The sequence below is a fragment of the Sinocyclocheilus rhinocerous genome, unplaced genomic scaffold, assembly GCF_001515625.1.
Source record: "Sinocyclocheilus rhinocerous isolate Xijiao unplaced genomic scaffold, SAMN03320098_v1.1 scaffold376, whole genome shotgun sequence".
Taxonomy (NCBI): domain Eukaryota; kingdom Metazoa; phylum Chordata; class Actinopteri; order Cypriniformes; family Cyprinidae; genus Sinocyclocheilus; species Sinocyclocheilus rhinocerous.
In genome coordinates, this window is record NW_015631723.1 from 302,606 (window position 1) to 314,520 (window position 11,915).

At 40.3% G+C, this 11,915-nt stretch overlaps 1 protein-coding gene across 1 annotated transcript in view; it reads left to right on the plus strand.

The window, feature by feature from the left end:
- Nucleotides 1-11,915, plus strand: part of LOC107741890 (spondin-1-like) — a 203,381-nt gene that overhangs the window by 184,233 nt on the left and 7,233 nt on the right. Inside the window, exons 12-15 of the mRNA XM_016554688.1 lie at nt 7,605-7,775; nt 8,211-8,378; nt 8,888-9,052; nt 10,539-10,805. Coding sequence (XP_016410174.1) covers nt 7,605-7,775; nt 8,211-8,378; nt 8,888-9,052; nt 10,539-10,805 — 771 coding nt within the window. The remainder of the gene's footprint in view (nt 1-7,604; nt 7,776-8,210; nt 8,379-8,887; nt 9,053-10,538; nt 10,806-11,915) is intronic.

Genomic DNA, 11,915 nt, shown 5'->3' on the forward strand with positions numbered 1-11,915 from the left:
AAGGAAATAAGCAGGATTTATTATCAGCATTTCTCTCAACTTTGTTGGTCATTTTGAAACTATTGTTTTTCCACATATTTATTTATTTTAAGTTTGTTGCAGTAATATATTTTGGGATTTCCAAGACTATAAAGGATTTAAATTTGGTTCTTATGAGGTAGATTTTTTTTTTTACTGTTTTCTCTGTAGCAGATGTATTCATTCATTCATTCATTCTTTGTTTGTTTGTTTGTTTTATTTATTAATTTTTTGTTTGTTTGTTTGTTTTTCATATGTTGATCACCTTATGCTGTTTATAACTGGTCTGAGAATTTAACATCCTGCAAGGACACAATTAACCAATCATACGACAGCATATCATTTCATGGTGAGCTAACCTTTACCCACATTTTTTGTGCACACCAAGAGCTTTATTGATCAGACATCTTGGGGCACCATGCCTTGACCAGGAACATTTTAAAAATGCCCTAAAGCAATGATAACTAGACATTTTTATCAGGTGACAGAATCTATGCATCATTCCTGGGTAAGGCTGCATCTCACTTCTCTACGGGCAGTGCTATTGATTTCCACTCAGAGACATTAAAAGGTCAAAGCAGCTTCTGCATAGTTTTTATTGCCAGAGTGGAAATCGATAAAAATGCATAGCTCATTTGTATTATTCCTAATAAAACATATTTAACATATATATGGTAATGAGTAACATAGCAAAGAAAAAAAAAATATGTGCATGTTGGATAAGGAGCTGTTTTTATAATGTGTTAAACACTTAAAACATTTAAATAAGGTTATATATGAATTAGGATGTCCCTTTACTATTTTAAATAAAGCATCACATCTAATGCAAACCATACGTTAGTGGGTGGATTTTCCATAGTGTTTGATGAGGTGTTAACATCCATTATCGATTGATTATCATGCGATGGAGATGATATAGAGGTGGCCTCCAGGATATCATATTTACGATTAAATAAGCCATGTTTTATCAAGCAGAACAAATGCCAGTAATTTGAGAGAAGAGGGAAGTCCAGGCTTTGCACCATAAAAGTTTAATCTTGCCCATCTGACTATAACTAATTAAGTATTACTAGCATTAATATTAGCAATTATTTATGGTGGCATTGTAAATTATTGCCTGCAGAAAGGGTTATTTTTTTCATTAAGCTTTAGAGTATGAATTCTTAATGAATGCATATTAGAACATTTAAAATAGTTTAGAAAAGTTAAATTGGTTTAAGAAAAAAAAGAAAATTCCCATGAACTGTTGGTAAATAGTTAATGTGGTATCTGCATTTTAAAACATAGTGACTAGACCTCAATAAACCAACTACCGTGTTCAGTGGTATGATGATGCAATTGTTCTAATAGGGCTCTTGACTAAGACATTCTACCAACTTTGCCAAGCTCCTTATTTACCTAAACCAGCTTAAACTAGCTAGAAACCAGCTACCATGTTCAAAAAATGATTTTGCCCACTATTATGATGAAATTGTTCTAGTAGGGCCCTTGACCAAGATGCCCTGGAAACCATCTACTATGTTCTAGAACAGTGATTCCCAACCACGTTCCTGGAGCCCCCTCAGTGTCTCGTTCCACTGCGTCCTCTAGCGGTCGCTATGGGAAATGCCTTCAGTGTGAACATTGTCTGAAGCAAATGTCTAAACACAACAATAACACTGGCCGGCGACAGCCTATGACAGGGGTCTGAAACCTTCAACATCAAAAGAGCCATTTTGGCCCCTTTCCCACCGAATAAAATTCACGTGGAGCCACAAAACCTATTGAATCCCTAAAATGAAGATAACACAGCATATAGCAAAGTTTTATATTCAGTTATGTTACAGGGCAGGGGAGCAGCAATCATTTCAGAAGTGAGGGGGCAGAAATTATATAATTATTATTATTATTATTATTATTATGATTATTATTTATGTATGTGTGTCTAATTGACAAAAAAAAAATCTTATTTTTAATTGGCAAATACATAAAATACACTGCTGGACAATAACCAATAATTTGTATTCTATAATATTTTTTATATATATTTTCCTAATGACAATTTTATGATTGTCAGATTGAGAGAGTTTAGTGCTCCAAAATGTTCACATCATTTTGGATACGAATAAAACGTATCCAAAATGATGTGACTATCTTGTCACTTTTAATTTAAATCTAGATTTATTCACACTGGCCCTTGAAAACGTCTACGTGAACACATTTGCCTGAAAAAAAGTGCAGGGGAAGACTTTAGGTTTTATTAAATGTCGGGGGAACACGTCCCCTGTGTATTCTATGTCCATGTTAGAGGTAGCCACTGCAGAGGGATGAAAGAGCCGCATGCGGTTGCCGACCCCTGGCCTATGACATCACTTCGGCACGACCACAGTATAAAAGGGCGCAGATAGAAGACATCATCCACTTCTTCGACTGAAGCTTGTGTCCGAGGCATGGCAAGAAAAGAAGATGTCTCGTTTTCTTCTCAGGGAACCATGGTTACATGTGTAACCTGAGGCGTTCCCTTCCGAGGCCTGTCACCTAGGGGGACTTCATACATCAACCCCTCATTCTCCCAGGGAGGCTTTAAAGATAGCCAATCTACCTGTCTGCCAAGGGCAGATTCACAGAACACTGATGCACTAAACACCTCCACTGTACCTGAGACGGAGACTTCCCATAAAATGTGAACCATTGTTATGGTATCACTAAGGGTACATATCTAGAGAGGGACCCAAGGTGAGAACAGGGGTCTGACCAACTCTGAGAAAGGGTACGAAGCCACCGTGACCCTTACCAAAATGGATTTTAGAAAGTGCACAGGATGCTTAGCGTGCACACTTACCATAACATGGATTTTAGAAAGCACTTAGTGTTATTATAGAAGCCATGAAGAGGCCTAGCGACCTGGTATGACTGCATCATGGAGCTCTAGAGAGCGGAGTACTCGACTCTGAGTAAGAGGAGGACTCCTATACTCCTGAGAGTAATGTGCTCAAGGTGATCCATCAAGCCGTTAGGTGGCACTGTTACCCACAGTCCATCAGGAGGGCCAAAATGATGGCCTAACAGTCTGATATGACTGCTTCACAGACCTAAAGGAGCAGATCATTCAATTCTCAGAGTGAGAGGAGAACTCATTTGCTCAGAAGGGTGCATGATGAGGCTCCGGGAGTGGCATACTCATAGGAGACCCTGCAATTGAGGGGAGTACCGGAAACTCAAACATAAAGGCAGTCACATGATGGGAGCTTCGGGGGATCAGCATGCTCAAAGTAACCCTGTAATAAGGGGAGCAATGCCAGGCTCAAACACTGAGGCGGTCATCAGGAAGGTCACACAGGAGGCCTTAATCCACCTGGTATGGTTGCCTCGTGGAGCTCCAGGGAGCGGAGGACTTGACTATCAGAAATGAGAGGGGAACTCAGACGCTCACCTTGGGAGCGGTGTGCCCTCTAGATTGAGGGGGGCACTGCTAAGCTCAACCATAAGAGCAGCCTAACAGGGAGGCAAAATATGGCCTAACAACCTGGTATGGCTGCCTCACAGAGCTCCAGGGAGTGGAGGACTCGACTCTCAGAAATGAGAGGGGAACTCAGACGCTCAGCTTGGGAGCGGCATGCTCATAGGCGACCCTCTAGAGTGAGAGGAGCACTGCTAAGCTTAACCATAAGAGCAGCCTAACAGGGAGGCTAAATATGGCCTAACAACCTAGATAGATCGCTCACAGAGCTCTGGGGAGCAGAGTCATTGGTTCTCGGATCGAGAGGAGAACTCACATGTTTTGTCAGGGAGCGGCAGGCTCATAGGTAACCCTCCCGCAGTGAGGGGAACACTGCCAAGCTCCAATAGGCAGCCTTGACTGCACGTGGAGCTCCGGGAGTGGAGTCCTAGGCTCTCAGATCAAGAAGAGGGCTCACATGTTTGCTCTGGGAGCAGCAGGCTCATAGAAAACCCTACCGCAGTGAGGGGAGCACTGCCAAGCTCAACCATAAGCAGTGGCTATATACAGTACAGAGCCCTGAGAGCAGAGTACTTGATTTTCAAATCGACAAGGGAACTCACATGCTCAACCTGGGAGCAGCAGGCTCATAGGCAACAAAGGCAACCATAGGCTCATAGGCAACCCAAAGCCTTTCATGCACATGATTAGGGCTCCTCAGAGCAAGTACTCAATAATAGGACTTCATAATGAAGGGAGTACCATCACACTCATACCTCAGGGGAAACAGTGTACTCAAGCCACTCACAAAGAGAGGATAGATTTACTGGTTCAACCATAAAGGCAGTATAACAGGGAGGTCCATAGTGGGCCTGACAACCTATCATGACTGCAGAGCGGAATTCCAAGAGTGGAGTTACTCAATGACAGGATAACTCAAGCTCAGTACATGTACAGAATGGTCACAGGGAGCTTAGATCTCAAGGAGCCCCTCACGGCAAGATATGAATTAGCTCACCAGGGGCCTCATTTATAAAATGTGCGTACGCACAGATTTGATCTTAGAGTCTGCGTACGCTAAAATCCACGGCAACGTTCATATTTATAAAAACGGTCTTTGACGTGGAAAAGTACTCACCGCCACGTCAGGGTCTTAGCAGGCGTACACACTTTTCCTTGTAGCAAAGTCGGAGTACTGCAGCTATTTGAACATCTAAGCTGCAATAATAATTAAAGTGATGTACGTGCAAGCACCGAATTCATCATAAACAACAAAGATGCAGTGTAAGAGATTAATTGTGTAGTGTAGTCAGATTTTTTTATTAATGGGAGTTTTTGTGAGATTAAGCTGACCTTTTTAGTAGCCTAATGTTGAGAGTTATTTACTCGCTTTCTGTACACAGTTTATTCCATGTTGTTGTTTTTTATTATTTTATTTTACAAGAGAACTTGTGAAGTCTTGATTTAATACTAATGCGTAAAATAGAAAAAAAATGCATAAACGCATCGCCGACTGTTTTGTAGCCTATAATAATAGGCCTATGTCGTGCAATAACGGTTTTAATATATTCTATCCAATAGCATTGTTAACTGTTTTTATTTATAACATCTGATGCTTTGCTTCTATGAAAATGAATAGAGACATCAGCCTTAAACTTTGTTTTTGTAATTTACATCAGTTAAGTTATATTTGCATAAAATACACTAAATATTTTTGTGTCAGTACATTAATGGCACATTTGAGCAGCATTAGTAAACTGTAAATATAAAGAAATGCCAAATCACATGCAGGTTTTTATAAGATGACTGAAAATTTTACTTGAATTCGTAGTTTATTCTTACTTTTGGAAACTTAATTGTTTTATAATTATTATTATAATTATTATTATTGTTATTTCTGTTGTTTCAAGAAGTAGTAATTTTGATAATAGTCAATAGAAAAAAATATAACCACACACACATTGTTTGTCGACAGAATAATTACACATTATTAAATAAAAAGCGTCCCCCGCATGAACCTCTACCTCCGCCAGCAGGACCTCAATTTCAGACTCAGTAAAGTTTTTTTTTTTTTTGTGCTCATCATTCTCAAGCATAGAAAGTCGTATATTGGCGTGTGCTCTTTTATATGGTAATGATATTATTTAGGGGGCGTTTACAAGGCGGAGATCTGACACCAGTCAGCTGCAAACAATTTCAAGATAATTTGCGATTTATAAATGTCACATCTGGAAGAGAGGCGTACGCACGTATTTTTGTGTGCACGTTCGTTTTCTCTGAATCGCACTTATGCACTTTTGAGAAATTATCTTAGAACAAATTTAGGACGGTTTATACGCAACATTTTATAAATGAGGCCCCTGATGAGCAGCCTGGCCAGGGTGGCTTCTCGAAGCCAAAAACACCCAGTAAGGTCATCAGGGACCATCACTTGAAAGTTAGAGGAGTACTGCCATGCTCAACCTGGAAGCTACCACCTCAAGAAGACCCGGAGGGCCTAACAACCCGAGGTCGCAGCGCTATTCTGGGACCTTGATGACCAAGGAGGCTCCTAAAGAACGGCTCAGTGTCAAGGTTCTCCAGTGATGGTATGGACAAGGAGGCCCAGTAAGACAGGCCTAGCAACCCGCTATCAAGGGAACCAGGATTCTGTACCAGAGACGTACCCACAAGCAGCCCTCAGGAGCATGAGGAAGGTACAGTCAGGCTCCTGTCCCCGTGGAGCAGAATGCTCAACTACACCTACTTCTTGATGAGGAGCATCAGCTTAACCTAGAGACGCAAGAGGATCAAGAAGGCTACGTAGACCTACAACTTGAGCTAAAGAGAGCAAGTGAGAGTTCACCAGAGCAAAGGGAGAGAGTTACCAGATAGGGCCCTCATCTACTGACTTTCAACAGGGAAGGCCCATGGTGAGCCCTGCTTCCCAGTATTTGAAACTCAGGGACTTTCAGTAACAGGGACTGTTACTGCACAACTGTAAAATACCAGGGTAAGGGAACCAGGTTCTGTGTCAGTGACGTACTCACATGTGACCCTCAGGAGCATGAGGGGAGTACATTCAAGCTCCTAACCCCAGAGAGCATGGTACTCAACCACACCCGCTCACGGGTAAGGAGCTGGTGGCTCAATTCAGGGCCAAGCATCAAGGAGGCTCATAAGCCTACACTTGAGAAAGAGGAGGTCCCCAGGGAGGGGCAAAGGTCCCAATGCATGGGGCCTACAACCCCCGACTCTCAGACAGAGGAGGCTCACAGAGAGCCATGCAACCCTTAAATTAAAGTAAAGTCGCACAGCATGGGTTCCCAGGGTGCAATTATATTGTCAGGTCCCTTCAATGCTCTGCCTATAAACTCTTGCAAATGGTCAGACTAATTGCCTCGGCAAGAGCGGGACTCAAACCGCGGGTGATAGGAAATTCTCACCGTGACCGCAATGTGCAGCATGTATTCAGCTCCCGCGGGAGCTAAACCCACTTCGTTCAGGCGCTAAAATTCTGAGAATGCGTCACTATGAGCTTGTTCAACTTCCACAAGAGGCGAACACACTCATGCAAACGCTGTCTAGAGTCTCGGGTAAATGGTGAAACACTCATCAGTAGTCCTGCGAATGCATCACGATGAGCACAATCCACCTCCTTGTGAGTCGAACATGTTCAATTCACACTTATCCACAAAGAAATAAGCGCAATGAGTGCAATGAGTACATTCAACTCCCTCTCGAGCTGAATGTGCTCGTTTCTCTCCCACACACACACGTCATGTGAAATATCAGTTATCAGAGCAAAGTCTCTGACGAGAGAATATGCAATCCTAGTCATGCTTAGCTGCTAACATAAACAAACGGCAGTGAAGACGAAGAAGAGGATGACGTGTTCTATCGGCGCCCTTTTATATTGTAGTCGCGCCGGTAGTGACATCATAGGCTGTCGTTGGCCAATGTTATTGTCATGTCTAGACATTTGCTTCAGGCACCGGTCACACTGAAGGTGTTCCCCATAGCGACCGCTAGAGGACACAGTTTGAGTTCCCTCAGAAGGGAACCACTATTCCAAAACATCTTTCAACGTAAGCTAATATTATCTGTATTTTAAAGCAGGGCTGATGGTTGAATGTTAAAAATTTTTGAACAAGGACATGAATAACAAAATGATCCTTGACTTTTACAGATGCTTCCACCTGCATGATGTCAGAATGGATCACATGGTCACCATGCAGTATGTCATGTGGTGCAGGTGTGCGCTCTAGGGAGCGCTATGTAAAACAGTTTCCTGATGATGGCTTTGCTTGCACCCATCCCACTGAAGAGACAGAGCCATGCACTGTCAATGAGGACTGCTGTGAGTATTATTTACCTATGGACTCATAACAAACCAGATTCACTGAAATCTAACAGATGTTTACAGTTGTAATTTTATTGATTCTTCACAAGTTAATCACAAGTTTTTGTCAATTGCCAATTGTGCAGGATTTTCCTGCACCTAAAGTTCCTGTACCTAATATACTGTACTGATTTTTCAGCTAACATCCTCATTCATTGATTGTTGCATGGCTATTTTTATGATTTTTTTGTTACTTAAACAAAACAAAACATAGCTACTAGTTTCAGCATATTTGGGCCTAACTGCCTGAAACTAACCAGCCAAACCTTTACTGCATATTTTAATAACAGATTAAAAGTTATTTTTGTTTTTGATCCTTCATGGCTATAAAGGATCTCCTAACAGGATTCTCTACTCCAATCATATGTACTGTATATGTTTCTGCCTGTGTAGCTCCAAGCAGTTGTTTGGTTACTGAATGGGGTGAATGGGATGCATGCAGCGCCACCTGCGGGCTTGGCATGAAAAGACGGGAGCGGATGGTGAAAATGCCCCCGTCTGATGGCTCCATTTGTGGGGCTGAGGTGGTGGAAGTGGAGAAGTGTATGATGCCAGAATGTCGTAAGTGCAAACACTCGCATGCACAAGCACATTAACAGATTCCCACGCAGTGCATGTCTGTGAATGTTTAGGTGGACATGAATTAGCATAATTACACAGCCACATTAACATGTTCAGAATTACATATTCACATACATGCATATCCACATATTCACACAGAACGCAAGTAGTGAACACGTTACCCCACTTTAACATATTCAAATACATAACTCACAAAAATACACTCACAAACATATTCACACCCATAGTAACCTATTAATACACATAGCATATAAGAATTTATTAGTGAAAATTAATATAACGTACACACACAAATACTCACATTACATTGTTCACACACAAATTCACATGTATGCCAATATTAGCATATTCACAAAGAAAAGAAAAAAAACTGCCTACATTAACGTATTCTCACATACATGCCCACATTAGCATATTTATACAGAATACACACCCAGATGCTTGCAGTTCTCAGTGTTATGATGCTTATGATGTTTTTGTGTGTATAGATACAATCCCATGTTTACTGTCCCCGTGGTCAGACTGGAGCGATTGCAGTGTGACGTGTGGTAAAGGCGCACGGACACGTCAGCGTATGCTCAAATCACCTGTGGAGTTGGGAGAATGCAACGAGGAGCTGGAACAGATGGAGAAATGCATGCTGCCAGAGTGTCGTGAGTTACACATACTCTTTCTCTATTACACATACACACACACAAACATAACAGTTAAAAGGTATCAAACATAACAGATGCACAGTATGTGTGTGTGTGTGTGTGTTAGTTAGTTAGTTAGTTGTAATTGTGAGAGTGGGTCCAGGAGAAGTAGTGTCGAAGTCTGATCTGTGTGGCCTTCCTTCCTTCTGTAAAAAAAAAAAAAAAAAAGATAAATTGTGATAACAAGCAATCCCCCCCACCTCCATCCCCCATTTGAAATAGTAGACCATCTGGGTATCTGTGGGATACTCACTTCAGCTTGTTATGATTTGGGACACACTAATTCTAATATCTGATACTATTTAGTGCAGATAATACGCAAATTGGAACAAAGTGTGTATCTCCAGGAACAGGACTTAAGATTTCTCAGTTACACAATCAGCTACTTATTATTAAACTGTTGCATAATTGCAATATCACACTCTCTATCATTTTATTGATTTTTCCCCCCCAGAATTCTTACTCATCTGAATGAAAAAAAAAAAAAAAAACTTTAGAAACACAATACAAACACATATTATATTATTATTTTTATTATTTAAACAAACTAAATTTAGTAGTGTACATTTCAATATGATAACGAGGCCTTGGTTTCTTTAAATAAATAAATTTACTCTGTCAAATGAATGCCTCTTGTGGCAGTTTTCCTTTTTATGTATTTTAGAGACTCACAATATTTCCATAATTGAATATGACTTTAATTAATTTAAATGTTCATGCTATTTTTAATTAAGGTTACATTACTAGTTGAGTCATGAAATCTAGATGGCACAGGCAGATAGGTTATTTGCATGCAATTTGCCAGTTTTCATATTGTTTACTACAGTACATGGCACAAGCTGATTGACCTCTGCTGATCCTGCAGCCAATGAAATTGCTTGCTCAACATTTAAATAATCTGGTTCAGTGTTTACAGTAAACTGGTCCTGCAACATACTATTAGAGTTTCTCAGATCCACCTGTCTAGATCTTCTATTCGATTTATGTATGCCTATTCATGCAGCAGCAGCACATTTTACATGCTCACAGCAGTGTGTCTGTGTATTTACTGGCAGTAGCATTTCCATACTTGCTCTGCAACAGCAGCGTACATAGCAGATCTAGTGTGCCAAGACCAAATACATTAACATATAAAACTATTCAGAGAGTTGTCATGATTTAAATATGTTTTATTGGAAATACATAGGAAAGATAGACAGCTTTGATGTGAACCAGCAGCACCTAATAAACAAAATATAGAAAAAAATAAATAATGAACATCCTCTCTAACTCTTAAGCTCAGGGCGTTTTTTGGTATTTTCGCCTAAATTTGACATAAACGTGATTTTGGACCCTTATCCGGGTCCGCAGAGTTGAACTGGCTAAACTAATTACATTTTCCCTGAGATATGATGTCATATTTCTCTGTTTGAATATTGTCCCTTTTAATGTCGTTCTCTTCTAGCGATGGATTGTGTGATGTCAGAGTGGTCCGAGTGGTCAGAGTGCAGTAAATCCTGTGGGAAGGGTCATTTGATCCGTACACGCATTATCACTCTGGAGCCTCAGTTTGGCGGGGATCCGTGCCCTGAGACCACACAGAGAAAAACATGCAAGATCAAGAAATGTAATCAAGGAGGCTTAAACAGTGATGAGAGGAAGAGGCGCAAGGAAGAGCGTGAGAAGAGGAGGAACAAACAGGGAAGGGAGGAGAGTACAGATGAACTCGCAGGTGAACATGCATTGTCACTGTAAAGGGATACTCCACCCAAAATATTAAAGTTCTCTCATAATTTACTCACTCATGCCATCCCAGATGTATATGACTTTCTTTTTTTCTGTGGGACACAAACTGGGATTTTTAGAAAAAAATAATCTCTCTTTAGAAAAAATAATCTGTCTCTGTGACAGATATAATGCATATAATGCGATTGCCTCAAAGTTGATGCTTCAAAAAACATACAAAATGAACACAATGGTAATCTATACCAGTGTTTCCCAACCGGGGTGCCTTCTGTCGAGAGCAGGGGTGCCGTGTAAAAAAATAATTTTTTAATATTTTTAAATTGCTAAAATGTTCAAAAAAAGCATCTATTATATAATATCAATTTCTGATGTCGCCAATAATTAGAGATGTACCGAAATTTCTGCTGCCGACAATTAGTTCACCACTCAGGATTCACTTTCACGTGGTATGACGCTCTGCGTATTATCCCGCTCTATGCGTGTGCTCAGTCGCTCGACTCGTATACCGTTCATGCGAATCGGAACAGCAAAGTCCACTCAAAAATCGAGCCGACAGGAAACATTGATGTAGTACAGTATTGTTTCTGTCTGCAATAGCCCTACTGTGTTGTAACATGGTGGGGTATATGGGCAACTCTGGTGACGCTGCCCTCTTATTCATTGATCTGCTAACCGCTATGTTATGCTCACGTGTTCTGATAATAATAGCTTTCTAGGACTAAACATTATTTGGATAATTGGTAAAAAAAAGCAATTTATTTAATTCGAAGGCCTGTCATTATTTTTTATGTGTGCTATCATTATTGCTATCATTATTAATTTCTTTATTTGTTCTTATTCTATTACTGACTGCTTACTTGTCATTTTTTATTCAATTCAAAGTTTGAAATCAAGCTATCACGTGCTACTGCACCAAATTTACCCCACTGTAAAATAAAAAAAACACTGAGTGAGCAAAAATTTGTGAGAAAGCTAGTTATAATGGTAATTAAATAATGTTTACACATGTATAAAAGCCTACATTAAAATCTGTCATATAAATTGGTCTCTTCATTAGAAATTAGCCTACTGATTGCCACCACTGATGGACAAAATT